The sequence below is a fragment of the Manihot esculenta genome, chromosome 11, assembly GCF_001659605.2.
Source record: "Manihot esculenta cultivar AM560-2 chromosome 11, M.esculenta_v8, whole genome shotgun sequence".
Classification (NCBI taxonomy): Eukaryota; Viridiplantae; Streptophyta; class Magnoliopsida; order Malpighiales; family Euphorbiaceae; genus Manihot; species Manihot esculenta.
The window spans coordinates 31,273,488-31,291,715 of record NC_035171.2 but is presented as its reverse complement, the minus strand read 5'-3'; the positions used below and the strand labels follow the sequence as shown (position 1 = coordinate 31,291,715).

Genomic DNA, 18,228 nt, shown 5'->3' with positions numbered 1-18,228 from the left:
TTGTTGGTGCCCCAAGTTTTAAGTTAGAACCGATCGTCTCATATTCTCAAATCACCACTCACAGAATCACTGGACCACGTGGGTCACCCACCCCAGCCACAGCCAGCCTGCAAAAGAGTGAGTGACAGCCCTCCAGTGCCCCATTTTTATCACCCCCCATCCTTTTTGATTGGACCATTTTCAGATTTACGTACTCCCCCCCATCCTATTTTTACTTTCAATCCAACGGCTTTCATTACCTCTTTACTACCGCCAAAGGAATCATATCTTTTGTCTTAACATTCTACAGACACATGCATCCGACGATCCAGATTTTCTGTTCTTTTTGTTCTTGGGGTTCGAATGGAGTAAATTAAGCAATAATAGCAGGTGGGCGGGGGTTTCTAGTAATAACTGAGACTCAGAGTGTCCGTACTGTCTTATGACTGGCTTTTTTTATCGGTAATCGGTAACAAACATCTGTTTCCAAGCAAAAGATCTGGGGCGGAAGACATTCAAAGCGGGACAGAGGCGGAGAACCGGCAGGTGACGTAATCTCCAGTTGCCCGTACGTTTACACACGTTTCATAGTCTCTGTGTTTCCAGTGGGAGTCTTGTCTACTCAATGTCTCTCGCTGCAGCCTGGCTGAGGACTGAGGAGATGGCCTCTCTATGCATGTCATGTATTGTAATGCATGAGAATTCAGAACAATATGGCCTTTTCAATTTTTATATTATTAATAAAGTAATAATAATAATACTCTACAAGAATTTAAACCAACCACGAAATGATTTTGATTCGAAAAACAAGCTCAAAATTGAGGAAACCGGTTCATCTCAGGTATGAAAACTAATAACTTTGGAATTAAATGATTTTAGTTTCGAGCTTGTTTTAATTCAAGTTCCAAAGGAAACTGAAACCGAGTCTCCATGTCTCGAATCTGAGTCGATTCATGAATCCAGGCAACCAATGCGGTCTGATTCTAAGTTTTATTTTATAAATAAAATAAAATAGAGTAAAATAAGCTAATTTTTTAATCCCAGTTTATAAAATTGAGAGTCTGTAATAATAATTTACTTAAATTTTATTTTATAACAATGTAAGAAACTCAAACACGATCCAAATATAAAGTGAAATTGTTAAGTTGGAATTAAAAATTCATTATATAAATAGAAATTTATATAATGAATTTTTGTTGAAAATAATTTTGCAAATGCAATAATTAGTTTCTGCTTTTAAGGGTTGTGATCATAATAGGAAATGATTAACCATGTCATTAAACTTGTTTCTTTAATTAATTAATTATTAATTTCTATTAAAGTTCAAAATATAGCATATAGGTTTTGAAAAAATAATTAAAAACGAAAAACGTATTAGCTTGGGTTATGCAATTTCAAGTTATTATTATTATGAACTCAAACTTCAAAAGTCAAGTGAAGAAATGATAAAAAGTGAGTTTCAAAATAGAGAGAGAGAGAGTGAAAAAAAAAAAAAAAAGGAAATGATAAAAAGTGAATTTACGTACATCACATTTAGTTCGGTACTAATAATTTATTTCAAAAGATGAAATGATTAATTGACCATAAATAATAAAATTTGCTTTTAAGTTCATTTCAAATTTAAATTTTATTTAAAAAAAATAAAAATCAAAAATTAAAAAAATAAAATCTGAAAATTTTTAAAATTATTCAAATGCATTTATTATTAAATTAAATTCTATGAGTATAATTTTATTTATTTTTAAAAATATATATTTAAAAATTAATTTTTTATAATCAGTTTATCATTGCTTTATTTATTTTATCTAATAATAAATATTAATAATGTAAATCTATTTTATAATTATAGAGAGTCCATCATTATTTGGAATTTCTATAGCTATTTGGTATAAAATAAAATATTTTTTTACAACAAAAATAAATTAAATTTTAAAAAAATTATATATATATTTTTTATAAATTTTCATAAAGTGACTGTAAAATAGTTATTTTTATGAAAAATATCTTAAATTAATGAAAATTAATATTTCAAATATATATCTATTAAGCAATTAAATAAATTAATGGGCCATAAACTGGTTGTCTAAATGTTGACTAAAAACTGTGGCATTTTAGTAATAAAGAGAAGTTTTTTGGGGGGATGTTTAACGCCATGCCTTTTACAAAAGAAGCGGAGGGATTTGGACCCTACGGGGAGACAAGATTCAATTCAAGAGAGCGACCATTCCTCTCGCCGTCAAATGTAACAGATAAAACCCACGTACGTTTAAAGCGTCTGCTCGATAAACGTTAACCGTCTTTAACCGTTAAAGCTAACGGAATTATAAAAAACCTTGGCAATTATTGTCCTCCAGCTCTCTCGTGTCCACTTCCTAGTTAAAAAAAGAAAAAGCTTTCACCGAAACTTCACCGGAATCTGACGGGGTTACCCGTCTCGGGTCCTATCGGGTCGATTTCAAGACTTGGGTCTAACTAAACAATAGATTTCTTTAAAGGTAATTTTCAGCACTGAGTTTTAAATCGTTCTTTCGTTTTTTTTTTTTTTTCTTCCTTTCTTGGGTTGCCTCTCTTCGAAGATAATACAAACTACGAATCTTTAAAGCTTGAAGTTTTATTTCATCCGCTGTTTATTTACTTAATTATTTTTAAATTTTCTCAAGTTTTCGCTCATGGGGTTTTCTTGCTTTATTTTATTTCTTCTTATTACTCTGAAGTTTCTTTTAAGAACAAAGCCAAACCTAACTCAGCAAAACTAGCTAGAGAGCTGTATTTAAGGGCTTGTTTGTGCTTCACGAGTTGGATCTGCAACTTAAAAGGCTGAATTCTTGGATATCTTATGGTGATAATGGGAGGTTTCAAGGTGGTATTTTACGAACTAGGGTTAACAGTACGTGAAGTATAATTACAGTGTAGATAATATATTATAGACATATATATCAGGAAGAGAGCTGTAGGATATGGGATACTGCTCTGTTAACCTTTCGTTTTGTTTCGAACGCTTGGGTTAGTTCCTGTTTATCTCTACCAAATAGTGGAAGATTTCGCACACTCTTTTGCTTTGGTGGGTGAAGCCTCATGAGAGTTTAGTCGACAAAAGCCATCAATTTTTGTAGTATATCTCAGACAAGGCAGGTTCTTTCTCTCACCCTCTCTCTCTCTCTCTCTCTCTCCTGTGCGAGGGGTGAAGCTATTTCCCAGTAGTTTTTTGAGTTCTATTGTTTCTGTGTCGTCCTTCAAGTTTCATGTCTTCTCTTTGTGCGTGTGTTTTTTTTAGCTAGAAAATGACGCCTGATCTTTTTATTTATTATTATTATTTTTGATATCTGTATGAACTTTTCAGGAAGCTAATGAGATATCAAGAGTGAAGACCAGCTTCGATTCTTAGTCTCTCAATTTCTTGAACCTCTAGCAAGTTAAACCTCCTAAAGGGCTTGAGTTGTCTGACGAGACTACTTGGGAGATTCCAGTCTGTATTGTTGAATTCTCAAGAGTATACCTAGCTCAGTAAGTAGTGGTGCCTCGTGTTAGATGGACGCTAGCAGTTTCAGGCCTGGTGAATCACATGTAGCACAACAAAGCAGGAGAGATAAGCTGAGAGTTCAAGCGAGTTCAACTTCAGTTCATCAATTAGATGACTTTCATAACAATTTAGAACAGTTGTTGGTCCATTCTGGGCTAAACCCAGAGCTTGTTCAGGTTCGAAATGTTAGGAAAGCCAATGTGCTTTATGACCCTACTACTACTACTGTGTTTTCCTCAGAAATGCTTAATTTTGCATCTACTTCAAATAATGTTTTGCTATCTCAAGGGGATGCTGCAATGATTGATCACGAACTTGATGCAGTACAATCCAGTAGACTTATCCCAGAGATTTCTTCATACTCCAATACGTCTCATCCAATTTCTTCCAACTTTAACGCTTCACCTAGAGCCAGTCCCAGTGACCCACAAGGATACACCAACTGGAGAAGCAATGATTCACAGCAGAGTTATGACTGTATGGTGAATTATGCGAGTGGATCAGTAGGTAGGAAAAACAATCAGAAACCTATTTTTGTCGGGGATGTCTTGTCAAATAATGCAAGGGTTACTAACAGTTCTACGCCTACACAGTATTTGAAGCCTAATTATAATGGATATCAAAACGTTCAATCTTCCTTAGCCAATCCCTCAAGTGAAATTCCTGTTCATGATAGCCAAAAGCATCATACAGAGATACAATTTTCTTCCAATATGCATCCACTTTACCAGAATACACTTGTTGATGTTGTTACTTCAGCTGCTTCCATCGGTGGAAATGAAAGGATTCTCCTTCCGGCATATGGGAATCAATCCACTCCTTTTTATTTTGATAATGCCAATTCATCGATGAATAGGCCTGTTGACAATAGCCATCTATGGAGTAGTGAATTGGGTTTTATTGCAAGGAAGAATGATCAAGAGTTGAGGACTCTTGCAAGTGATCCCAATACTCAGGTTCTATCTTTGTCTCTTTCATCAAATCCGCCATCTAGAGGGAATTTAACTCAGTTTGGGGAGGGATATGAATCTGCAAATTTACAATCAAAGTCTAGTGTTCTCGAAGAACGTCATCAAGATTCAAAACTTGTCAAGTCAAATTATTTGTGTCCAATGTCAAAGCCAGTAGCAATCAACAGTAAAGGTAGTGGAAAATCGATTAATGATTTAGCGGGGGCGCCTAACTATAATGTTCTTCGAAATGCTGGTCCACTTGGGCCTTTTACTGGATATGCAACAATCCTAACAAGTTCTAGATTCTTAAAGCCAGCTCAACAGCTATTAGATGAGTTCTGTAGTGCAACAGGTTCAAAATTCATGAAAGCTTGTGAAGGGTCTGGAGGGATGTCTGAAGCAGATGCAGAGACCGGAACTAAAGGCAATAATAATAGTTCCAGTGTTTCTTCAATGACATTCTACGGCTCCAATGAAGCAAGTGGTGATGTTGCAGTTGCAAGCAATTCTTGCGAATCTTACAGGCCTGAGTACCAGCAAAAGAAAGCGAAGCTCCTATATTTGCAGGAGGAGGTTGGTTATATCTGCTTGATATTTTTTTTATCAGTGCTCACATGATAATTTTTTTCCTTGTTTGTCTTACCCGTTTTCTTTTTATGGTAAAAAGACAGGTTACTATATTGTGAAAAATTGCTTATTCGTTGGAATCTCTCTGGCATAACTTTATTAAGAACTTCTGCTTTAAATGATAATTTGCTACTTTAAATTTAATATCATCCATGTGATTGCTTGATACATATTATAATTCTTTCATGCAATGCACAATAACTAAGTAAATTATATAATATTACATGTTCAAATCCAAATATTCAAGGATTTTTAATATTAAGCACCAAATTTTGTTAATAAAATTCTTCAAATGTGTGCATTCTTAGCTGGAGTAGGTCTCATGATTAAGGAATGAAAGTCTAAGCAGTTAGAGAACAGGAAGAATAAATCACAAATTATAGGATTAGCGAAGGTCTGATTCAGTCCTAGATGTCATTGTCCATTGTCTTTTCTAGAGGATTTTGATATGAAATAATAAGCGCTAAAAATACATGAAATCAAATAATTGTCATAAGCTAGCAAAAGGGTTCACTCAGACATGAAGTTTTTTTTTCTTTTCTTTTTTTTTTTTTTCTTGGTGATTAGCTCTGATACTGGGTTTCGAACTAGAGACTCCGTGTCCAGTACCAATGAGTTAAAACCCATTGGTCATGTATTTTCTGCAGAGGGTTCTTTTCAACATCAGTAGCATTTAGTATTTTTGGTGGGTGCATGGGGCTTGACCTGATAGTCTTGGATTCTTCTTCTGATTGTTTCCTCTAATGATAATAATAATAATAGCATTTGTTTTTATAAAAATACTGTACATTTTCCTGTTTACACATAGTTCTCATCCTTCAAATTTGATCCAAGTTTGTGTCATTTTGTGGGTGTGAAAGATTTCACACATTAGCATATCAGCTTTGATGTTGGATTTCAAGCATAGTGTCTCTTCACTTTGGTCATCGTGTAGGGTAACATTTTTTTAAAGGTCCCAATCTTCTTTTAGGCTTTCAACTTTCATCTTTTCTAGTCTTAAACTTTTCCAATTATATCTGACCTCAGGATTAGTATCCATGTCTAAGTTCATTGCCTACTGAATTGAGTGGTTGGCTAGATATATAATTAATCATTTGAAAGTTAATTATTGCTTAATATTGCAGTGCGTGATAACATCACGACCTTACCAATATAGCTACCAGGAGGTGGGCCTAAGGCATATATAATTGAGAGAAGCATGCGTGTTTGTTGTTTTTCTTCGATATTTTCATATTCTTTTACTTCTCATACAAAGATTTCCAGTAAAAAATGGGAACAAAATTAGACTTGGTAAATTGTAGGAAGAACTAATAGCTTATTGCCAATAATTCTTTTTCTTTTAATGTTTAATCTCATCTAATGAATTTTGAATTATTGAAATTACACTTTGAGATATTTCTGTAGTAGACGTGCACAGTCTGCTGGACAATTTTTTCATGGATCAGGCAATTTATGCTTAATTGTTTGAAATTTCATTCCTGAATATGCTTAATCCTATGGTTTAATTTCTTGAACACAACTGCTCTAGCACATACTTGATCACATGCAAACATTTCATTTCTTCAAATTTCTTGAGTAGTTGGGCTGCATGCTTTGTCTACACTGTATCTGCTGCACTTTTGTAGTATTAATATAATTTTCTTTTGATGATACCATGAAAGAAAACCAAGAAAATGAATTTAAATCCTTAGATGCTACTCTAACTTGATAATGGAATTTCGAAGAATATCAAATTTCTTTAGGTTTTTGAAGGTTGCATAGTGTCATAAAAGGCTCCATATACTGCAGTAGAAAAGGTTCCATGATTCCTGCTAGTAAGTAGGTACAATGATGAAGTTGTAAAGATGATAATTTAAGGGAACAGGAGCAGGACATTGATATCCCACTTTGTCATTTGAGATTAACTGAAGCTGGACTTGTTCATGTGAATTATTATGGAGATATGGGGCGAGGTCCCCCCAGCCCTTTTCCCCATCTCTGTAGAAAGCCATGCTAATGAGTAATGACATCTCTATTAACAGTACACTCCACTTGCTTTCAAATTCCAAAAAGTTGCTGTCCTATAATAACACCATTATTGTAGTGAAAAGAACAGGCAATTTATCTGAAATTTGCCCTTAATTATTTTATGTTGATTTTCCCAATGGAGAGTAGTGAAGTTTGGTACTTGCATAGTAGAATTGCTGTTTCTTCCACTCACTTCCATCAAAAGATGTTTATATTTTATTCTTCCTTATCATTACAAGAGACCATCGCCTTAATATTATATTGAATGTCTAGAATTTGTGCTTTTACTGTTGCTGTAGCTTTATTCTTTTTTTGATGAAAAGAAAAAGGCATTTTTGATGACTATGTTGCTGTATTTTTTGTTGAAAGGTATGCAGAAGGTATAAGCAATATCACCAGCAGATGCAAATGGTGGCTTCATCTTTTGAATCAGTTGCAGGTCTCAGTGCTGCTACCCCCTACGTTTCTTTGGCTCTCAAGACAGTATCAAAGAATTTTAGGTTCCTAAAACATGCAATCTCAGATCAGCTCAAGCATGTGATAAAGGCCCTAGGGGAAGATTTGTTGTCCCCTAATACAAATGCAAGCAGCAGCAAAGGCGATACGAGCACATCAAGGCTGAGATGCATGGATCCAAGCTTTCAAAGGAACAAATCTAGTGGGGCTAATGTGGGCTTCTTTGAACCCCAACAACACATCTGGAGGCCCCAACGAGGTCTACCAGAACGTTCAGTCGCCATTCTTAGAGCTTGGCTGTTTGAGCATTTTCTTCATCCGTGAGTCCCACCTTCCTTCAATTTCCTTCATTCTGCTTCGTATATGTTTCTCCGTATAATATGGTTCCTCGACATGTTCCTCCTAGGTACCCCACGGACACCGATAAGCATATGCTGGCCGCACAAACTGGGCTATCTCGAAACCAGGCTAGTCAGCTATTTTTGTATTTTCTTTCATCATTATGTCCAATACGCACGTTGAAATGCTAGAGAAATTGTGTTGATTATTCTGTGTTTTTAATAAGTTGAATGATTAGTGTAGGTCTCAAATTGGTTTATAAATGCTCGAGTGCGCCTTTGGAAGCCTATGGTTGAAGAAATGCACATGCTTGAGACCAAAGGGTTGGCAGAAAATCAAACATATATGAACAATCTTGAAGGAAAACGAGCTGAGGGTACTAGCCAGCCATATGAGCAACCTTCGAATAATACTGGTGCAAGTTATATGCTTAATAAGCAAATAGAGTGCTCCGGTACAGTCTCCTCCGATGGCAGCGGAGAAAAACTGGAGGCAGAGCAGTGGAGTCGGGAGAAAAGATCAAGAATAGAGTTTCAGAATCCAACTAGAATGGATGGAGCGGTGATGGATTTTCTGCCTTACCAGAGAAGTGGGATTGAAGTTGGAGGACTAGGAGCTGTTTCGCTTACACTCGGGCTCAGACACGGCGTAGAAAATGCCCACCAGCAGCAGCAGCAGCAGCAGCAGCAGCAGCAACAACAGCGGCAATTGCAATTGCAGCAACATGAGGATCAACTTCGGCGGCAATTTGGAGGTCAGATGATTCATGATTTCGTGGGTTGTTCATGATTTTGTGGGTTGATTTATGTTACGAGCCTATGAAGTGAATAATTAAAGAGAGCTAGAAGTAAAAGCTCCTTTTCTTCACCAATGTTATATCTTTGCATTGGCTAGGAAACAATACATTAGTAATACTTATTGGATTTCTTGTCTTGAAGCTTTGATTTGTTTTTTGAAAAATTATTTCAATCATTCTATAAAATTAATTAAAATATTGAATTTTGGGCCAATTGATTAATTTTAATTTTAATTTTTAAAATTTTAAATAAATGAACCCAAATTTGTTTTATGAATGTTAATTTTATTATCATAATTATAGTAATGATATCTCTCAAATTAAATTTGTATTCTTATAGAATTTTAATTTTACTATCATTATAATCTCTATAACTTTCAAAAATTCTATAAATCAATTTATATAAAATTTTATTTATTATCTCTTAATTTAGAAAAGTGTACCATAAATGTCTATCGGCTTTGAGTTATATTCCAAAATTTTTAAAAAATTACTCTGAAAAATATTTTTTAAATCATATAAACTCACCTCAAAATAATTTTCTCAAGAAATTTAAAGGGAATAAAACTAATTTTTTCTGGGAACTATAGTATATATATTTTTTATAATAACAACCTTCGAGGTCTTTCCTCCGGCCTTTTTGTTGGTTGGATATGAGCCTTGGGCTTTTTGGGCTTGTGCATAAGGCTAAGTTTAAATCTATTTATCCGCTTTCCAATCTGAAACGAAATATCCTTATTATATTAGAAAAAATTTATTTATTAATTAATTTTTCTACATTAAAAATATTTTAAATTTATTTACAATACATAATAATTAAAATTAATAGAAAATTTAATTAGTAAATTTTTAAAATTTTATAGATATTTTAATAAATTTTTTAAAATTGATAAATTAATTAATAAATTTTTTTATATTACAAAAGACTAAATAGCATTTTTTAAAAAAAAAAATCATCCGCCACAGGTAGAAATAAGAGATTTTTTAATTTCAATGACCTGAATATGAGAAAAGTTAGTTGAAGAAAAGAAAAAAGAAAAGAATTTTAAAATTTATCTTATTTTATTTATAGAAAAAGAAAAAGAGCGAAATCTAAATTAAAAAAATCTTATGTAACTTTACATAATTCAATCGGAAATTATTAGATTAACTTATATTTTGATCGATTTATAATTTTTATTTATTTATTTATTATTTTAAAATTATTATACCACTTTTTTTATATTATAATAATATATAAATTAACTACTATAATTTTATTTTATTTTTAAAATAATTTTTTAAATAAATATTAGAAATACTTCTCAATATTTAATAAAATTTAATATTTTTAAAATAGATATAATTAAAATATTAACAAGAAAATTATTTTTTTAATACGTTTTTAATGTTTGATGAAGTAATTTCTAATGTTTAAATTCAAATTGTAAACAACAAATTATTGATTATTGAAAATTAATAATAAAAAAAATTGAGAAAACCAATTAAAAACATCAAAATTTACTCCTCCATTTAAAAATTTGAGAAAGTGTTTGAGAGATCAAGCTTCATCCTTGTCTCTCTTCCTCAACCACTGTAGGTATATAATGAAAATAATAAATTATAGTAATTTATTGCATAATCTATGTGTAATCAATGACCTTAATCTCCATTATATATATATATTTATATATATATATATATATATATATATATTTATATTTTTTAATCAGTGACAAATTAAGAAAAGGTCCAATTCCAACCATAACATAGAAATATGGATATTCTATAACAATTAAATTCATTAAGTTCTAAGTAAATAATGGTTTTGCTTAGACTAATTTGCATTTGATGTGAACAACAAGAGAAACTTAATTAACCTAATTAATTAAAACTAGTTAGAGATTGAACAAATCGTTTATATTGACTTCTGATAACCTGAGATTCAGAGAATATAATAAAAATTTTATGTGTATGAAAAAATTTAGTACGAATTGGTCACACTTCTCTTTTTTTTTTCTTATCTTTTAGTTTAGTAACGCATAACTGCCATTCTATTATAATGGCACTTGTCTCTGTCATGAAGTTGTATATATGGGTGTATCTATTTATTCATTCTCATAATGCGGCCATTTAAAATATACGGTAAGTAATTAGAAAAAGAAATAATAGAGTAGTTGAAGATGAGAAATTTATTGAGTAATATATTTTTTTCTTTTCTGAAATTAATTGTGTAAGATTAATTTAGCATCCATGCATCTTAGCAATTTTTATATTTTCTCCTCAATACTCCAAAATTCAAGGTTTTTTTTCACCTAGGAACATCATTTCAAAAGAAAACTGTGAAATTTGGCTGTTCACATCACATTTTCCCCTCATGAAAATGACAAAGCACCTGCGAGAAAATGACAACCACATTTACAAAATGTGCCTTTCAAACTTGGGAATTAATTTTACATTTGGAACTCTTTCTTATGTACACATGGACATTTTCAGAATCAAATGCAATACAGTGGGTCAACAAATAAATCATGATAAATGTATTTACAATATTCATAAATTCAAGTCAATAATTATATATTTAGATGTTTTTTTTTTCCTTTACTTGTTTTTTATGTTAAATATCACTTGTAACAAAAAAAAAGTTAAATATAGCGATTTTTAACAATTTAATATATTTATACAAGCGTGAAAAATATTTTAAACTACAATGAACAAAAAGATAAACACGGGCTTTTATGGAAGCCACTGCGTGAGGGAACAAGTACTTTAAGGACAACCTCAACAGATTGGTAAGAATGGAGAAAGTTAATCCAGACAACTTTTTGAAGCATGAACAGAGCATCCCGCCTCTTTCAGTTTCTCTGAGAGAAGACAGGGAAGATGAAGACAAGTAGGAAGAAAGAACATAGGTCACTCTCTGTCTTTTTATGTTAATGGCATTAAATTTCTATTATTTTAGTGCTAAATTATGATAATTTAATTAGTTTCAGATTTGATTAGAACCAAAATTGGGATTTAAGAAGATTTTTGGTATTTATTTAAGAATTTAAATAGGCTTTTTGCCTAAAATGAAATTTTAGTCTCTTTATTAAAGAAATTAGTAGTTAACTTATTTTTATCTTACTCAAAAAAAATTAATTATAATTTACATTTATTTTAAAATTAAACAGTATAAATATTTAAAACTGCTAACGATTTTTTAATAAAATAATTAAAAATAATAATTTAATTAAATAATTTTAAAATAAGAACGAATGAACAAATTTTCTTAAAATTTAAAATTTGATAATAATTCACCCAAAAAATTAAAAAGTAGTATCTATATAAGCGAGCAAAACCAAACCCTAATTTCATAATTCTCTGGTTGATGTCTTGGGCACTATTCTAGATATTTCCAAAGAGAAATCATCCTTAAAAGAAACAAGAGTGATGGAAAGTATTTGTGCAAGAAACCATCTAGATGTCTGAGTAATAATTTGACTTTTGGCTGTGTACCTCACTTTTATTTTAACCCAAAATTCAACTGGTTAGAAAACGCAATTTGGCCATTTGAGACTTTTTCTGTTTAGTCCTTTAATTAATAAATTCAGGCATTCAAAGGATCAATTTAATTATCATGGAATACTTGACAAATATTTTAAATGCAAATTTGAACAAATTCCTAGTTTAAACGTTCTGAATAAATATTTTAAATACTTGACAAAGATTATAAATATATATAATCTTTTATTTAATTGAAAAAAAAAATACTTTATTTGGAAATAAGAAATTCTCAAATTTCACCAAACTTTTTGAATTACTCTCAATATATTTAATTATTTATGTTGAGACTATTTCAATAAAAAAAAATATTAATTTAACTACCAAATCGGTGATATATTGACAAAATTTATTTTTTTTCCTAAAAAAAAGATAGATTAAGTACAAAAACACAAGGGAATTAGGTAAACTGAATTGAATAATGGAAAGACGAAAAGGTTTCTTTTGGCACCTCCAATGGCGTAATTATGTGACTTTTTTACATAATAAAATTTGAACACTATATATATAATTAAATAAAAGTAGTTATGATAAATTTTAAACGGTTAAAATGTTAAATTTATTCATAAATTATATAATAAATATCAAAATTATCAATTTCATTTTTATTTAAATTCATCATTAAATTATTATTAAAAAAATTAAATAAAAATTATTATTTATTAATGTAATGGTAGTGGTTAAAATTTATTCGGGCGGAATACGATAATTTTGAATTATATATAATAATTAGCACGAAACTATTAAATAATTTGAATTAATCATTTTGATTCAAGTGAAAAGTGAGACTTAAAATTATTTGGACGGGCTGGATCGTTTCAATTGTGTTGAACTTAAATGTTCTAATCCTTATTTTGATGATTAATAAACAATTGGTGTGCTACTAATTATCTTCAAAGGTGTTTGTGTTGAGCTTGTAAGTTCCTTACTAACAAGAATGAAATTGTTTCAATCTCAAAAGAGAAAAATGCCTATTTTGAAAGCATACCATAAGAAAGGGATAAAAAAGTATTTTTGTTTATACTTTGTTAAATTCTATTCATTGTGAAATTCAATTAATTAATTGTGATGGCTCAAGGTTTCTTTCATCTCTAAAATTTTTTAGATATGGCCAAATTTTAAGTAATTGACTTTTAGGGACTAAAATGAAATTTTTCAAAAGAAGCGATTTTGAAATTATTCTTTATCAAAATTAAAGATCTAAAAATATAGGTTACAAAAATTCAAACGGATTGAAAAAAGAAATTTTACGGCCTAAGTTATAATTTTTCAAAGATTTAAAGATTTATTTTTTTGTGCCCCCTAAAGTCATCTTTCGGCTTCCGAAAGTCAGGGACAGAGACGAAAGTCCCACATGTTTGGCCGCCGAACATTGATTTTCGTCCGCCGAAAGTGTGTTTTCAGCTTGCCCCCTAAAGTGCAACCTTCGGCTTCCGAAAGTGAGGAACAGAGACGAAAGTCCTGTATGTTCGGCCGCCGAACATTGGCTTTCGGCCGCCGAAGGTGGTTTGCTCTCTAAGCTAAATGTTTGGCTTCCGAAAGTTAAGGATAGAGGCAAAAGTCACCTATGGTCGGCCGCCGAACATTACCTTCGGCCGCCGAAAGAGAGGGACAGAGACGAAGTCACACAAGTTCGGCCGCCGAAAGTCCTTTTTTAAAGAGTGATGTTCTTCACCTCAAATGGTTCGGCCGCCGAACTTTAGCTTAAGCCGCCAAACCTGAACTTTTCTGAGAAATATATAACGGTTATTTCTGCACATAAACGGCTCTATTTGCATTTAATGCACCTCCAACGGCCATATTTATGATAGAACTATAAATATAACGTGCTTTTAATGTGAAGAGGTTACAACAACCATCTAAGCAAATATTTATTGAGATTACAGCATTTTTCATTCTCTCTCTCTCAAAACCTTGAGCCAAAGCATTGATTTCTTGAAAGTTTGTTTTGAGTTGTAATTGGTTGGCTTTTCAGAGTGAGTAAAGGTTGTTGAGAGATTCTGTTGTTGTGAGTGTGGCATTGAGCAAAGAATTGCTCTTGAGTGAAAAAGAGATTTGTAAAGAGCAAAGGCTTGCTCTAAGATTGTAAGGGTTTTAATCTTCACCCAAAGAAGATTTGATAGTGGAGTTGAACTCTCAAGGTGGACCTTGAGGAGAGGACGTAGGCTTGAGATAGCTGAACCTCTATAAATTCTTGTGTTGATTATCTTCTTTCTTATTGCCTTCTAATTTGTTCTTTTGCCTTAAATTTTTTATAAACCCAATTCACCCCCTCTTGGGTTGCTTCAAGGGACAACAAATTGGTATTAGAGTCACCTTAAATCAAATAAATTGTGCAGGTCTAGACTTGCGATGAAAAAGTTATCCGTGTGAGACGAGGTGGAGCCGTCCGAAATTCTAGCGAACCATAATACTCAAGAGTTCAGTTCTGGTTAACAATTATATTCGATTTAGTTGCGACGAGAACGTTGCAAATTTAGCGTAAGCTATCTGCTTGAGATTCAATCTTAGATCGATGCAATACGGTAATTTCAAATCGTATAGAATAGTTCGTACGAAACTATTAAATAATTTGGGTTAACTATTTTGAATTAAATGAAAAATGGATCATTTTGGGTCAAGTGAAAAGTAGGTTCTAAAATTATTTAGGTCTGTCTGAATTGGACCGTTTCAATTAAAATTTTACATATCTCAGATTTACTCATATGCATTTATTATCAGATTAAAACTGTGAATGCATTTAATACTCTAATTTAAAGATTTAATACTCTAATTTAAAGAGTTGAAATGATAAAACTTTTAGATTTTAATTAAGCCCCATAAATGAAATTTATGGTATATTGTGATAATTATAATTAATTATTGAAAATGGGTTGACACAGTTGATATATCTTTAGATAATTGAATCATATTAGCATGTGAAATTGAAATAAAAAATGGCCAAATATGTAATTTCTCATCCAATTTCCACATGACAGAGAATATATATAGTTTGAAAGAAAATTCACCATATCGAAATGATATCATTTTTGGTTGAAATTTGCTTTCAAAGGGAAGCAAGCCAAAGACCCCACTGGAAAGGTCTTCCAATGGAACAGTGACATTTTGGATTTCGTTGGACAGCTCTTTCGCATTTCCCAAAGTGGTCATTACGTGCTACGACTTTGCATGAATTTTTCCGTGGAAAATAAGAAAAAAAAAAACACGTGGTTTTATACTATATATATATATATATATATATAATTTAAAATAGCTTTTTACATTTTTTTCCATCAAATTAGTCCATTTTTAAAAAATTATTATTTAATTTTTATATTATAAAAAATTTATTAGTTGATTATTTAATTTTTAAAATTATATTAAAAATATTTTTAAAATTTTTAAAAAATTTAATTAATTAATTTTTATATTAATTTTATACATTAAAAATTAAAAAAATTTATTATTTAATTTTTAAATATTACTATTATTAATAATTCAGTACTATAATTTTAAAAATTTATTAAAATAGTTTTTATATTTTTTCTCTATTAATAATATAGTCATTTTATTTATTTTTATCGTTAAAAATATAATAAAATAAAAATCAAATAAAATCAAAGTATTTTTTTTTAAAGGGGATGAGAGATTATTTGGTTGATAAAGATAAAAGAATAAAAGTATTTTAATAAATTTAAAAAAAATAAAGAAATTTAAATAAATTTTAAAAAATGTAAGGACTGAATAAAAATTTTATTTAAGAGTCAAATTAAATTTTAAATTTTTTTTTATTTTTTATTTATTATTAATAATAAAAATAAATAAAAAAATAAAAAATTTTAATAAAATTTTAAAAATAATAACTGTTTTGTTAATAATAGTAATATTTAAAATTAAATAATAAAACTCTCTAAAAATTAAATATCTTAATTATTTTGATTATCCACTTAAATAATTTTAAAAATCATATTTTTTTTATTTAAAAAAATTAATTAGTAGAATTATTAAAATTTTAACAACATTTTAATGTACTTTTATAATTAAAAGATGAGTTTATTTATATTATAAAAATTAAATAATATTTTTTTATTAAATTTATTTCAAGTATAGTAATCTTCAATGCATAAAACAAATGTAAAAGGTTGCCATTAGAATTTTCTATAAAGAAAGTTTTACTTCCATTCGTATAAATTGATCGATAATATTTCTTACTATAAATACTGAATATTAATTAATAATAAAATCATAAAAAATAATTAAAATTAAAACTTAACGAATAAATGAAAACAAATTAGTCAACAATACAAAGCTGCTTTATACAACACAAATCTGTATGAACCGTTAGATTGTTGAATGCCACGTAAATATGTGACTAATCCAACGGCTGGCGTCAATTCTTGTATTCATACTGAGAAGACTTTTCCATGTACAGGTGCACTGGTGAATTGGTCAACTCTGTTGTCTCCCAAAGTCAGACAATTACATGAGCATTTAGAATTCCAAATTTCAAAATCTTCATGTTATTAGGAGATCATTAATGGATTGTGATATCTTCAGCAAAAATATTGCCTTTCAAAATAAATTTTGACTCCATTTAAATCTAATTAATTAAATAAATTTTATTATTTACTTTTTATAATTGAAAAAAATTTATTAATTAATCTTTTAATTTTAAATAAATATTAAAATATTTATAAATTTTTAAAAAATATATTAATTAGTCATTTAATTAAATTTAATTACTTATATTATTTAATTTTTATGATATATAAAATTTTTTTAGTTTTATAAAATATATTAATTTTTTTATAGATAAATATTTTAAATTTTTTAATATTTAATGATTAAAATTGATAAATAAATAAATTAATAATTTTTTAAATAAATTTTAAATATATTTTAAACTCAGAGAAATTAATTAGTGGAACCAAAACAGTGAGTTTTGTGGAAATTCCAATTGACTTGGGCTGCTAAGCCTCACTGTTTTAAATGAAGGTGTGGGCCCAATTCAAAGAGTAGTTAGAACAGAAAATGAAATTTGGTCATCTCTGAAAAAGATTGCTCATTATAACTTTTGTCGATAATTAACACGCGTAACTGGCAGATTTTCTCCACTTTTTTTTTTTTTTTTCTCTTTATTCTTAAGAAATTCTATTTATTTTTTTTATATATATTTTTAAGTTATTTTTCTTTTTATTTATTTAATCTTATTTTTTATTTTTTAATTGATTATTATCATTTTTTTTTTCTATTAGACGAGGCTTTTAATAGTTAAAAATATTTGATATCATCTCCCTACGATATGAGAAAATGAGAAATGTTTTATTTGTTTATCGTTCCATAAATAGACGGAAGTTTATTATAATAATAGTGCTCAAATTTGAATTCCACTCATTCATCTCAATTCACATTTCTTTGAAGTTACACGTATCATTGCCCAGAAATTAACTACATTGTTTTTTTTTTTTAAAAAAAAAATTTGTATTAAATAATTCAATAAAAATTGAAGTAATTCCTATATGTATTAATAAATGACATATTAATTAAAATTATAGTGAGTCCAATAAATTTAATTTAATAAAATCATATTTGATAAATGTAAAAAATTTTATTTAAGCTTTAAATATAGATATACGGAACATAATTAAAATTTAAGAGAAAACATTCTACTTCTCTATGTATAAATTTAAATTAATTAAATTTTAAATATCAAATTATATATATATATATAAAATAAAACTTGGGAAGTACTAAAACGCAAGAAAGGGTAGGTAAAAAAATAAAGAGAAGGAAAAAGAAGAAGGGATTTGGAAAAAGTAATGCAAAAAGACAAAGGATGCTCTATGATGGCTTTAATATATAAGAAAAATAATATATCAACACCTAATTAGTTTATTGAACCACCAACTCCACCCACTTTTTGCTTATCCATCGGAAATTTAACTAGTAATTATTTCGTTACTGAAAATGTAAATATACTTTCTAAAATTATAAAATATAATAATGTATTTAAAAATTTATCAATAAACAACAAAAATCCATTATAAATT

The 18,228-nt window shown here is 29.4% G+C and overlaps 1 protein-coding gene across 5 annotated transcripts; it reads left to right on the top strand.

The window, feature by feature from the left end:
- Positions 1–2,322: 2,322 nt before the first annotated feature.
- LOC110625506 (BEL1-like homeodomain protein 8) lies at positions 2,323–8,818 on the top strand. 5 transcript variants are annotated; one of them, XM_043961991.1, is made up of 6 exons: positions 2,337–2,474; positions 2,694–3,107; positions 3,320–5,025; positions 7,456–7,862; positions 7,949–8,009; positions 8,125–8,818. In XM_043961991.1, exons 3-6 carry the CDS (start codon positions 3,508–3,510, stop codon positions 8,668–8,670), a joined length of 2,532 nt encoding a protein of 843 aa, XP_043817926.1. In that variant the 5' UTR covers positions 2,337–2,474; positions 2,694–3,107; positions 3,320–3,507; the 3' UTR covers positions 8,671–8,818. The 5 variants fall into 5 exon arrangements, with proteins under 5 accessions (XP_021626817.1, XP_043817926.1, XP_021626814.1 ...); XM_021771125.2 differs by lacking the exon at positions 2,694–3,107 and having other exon boundaries at positions 2,323–2,474; XM_021771122.2 differs by lacking the exon at positions 2,337–2,474 and having other exon boundaries at positions 2,494–3,107.
- Positions 8,819–18,228: the final 9,410 nt, after the last annotated feature.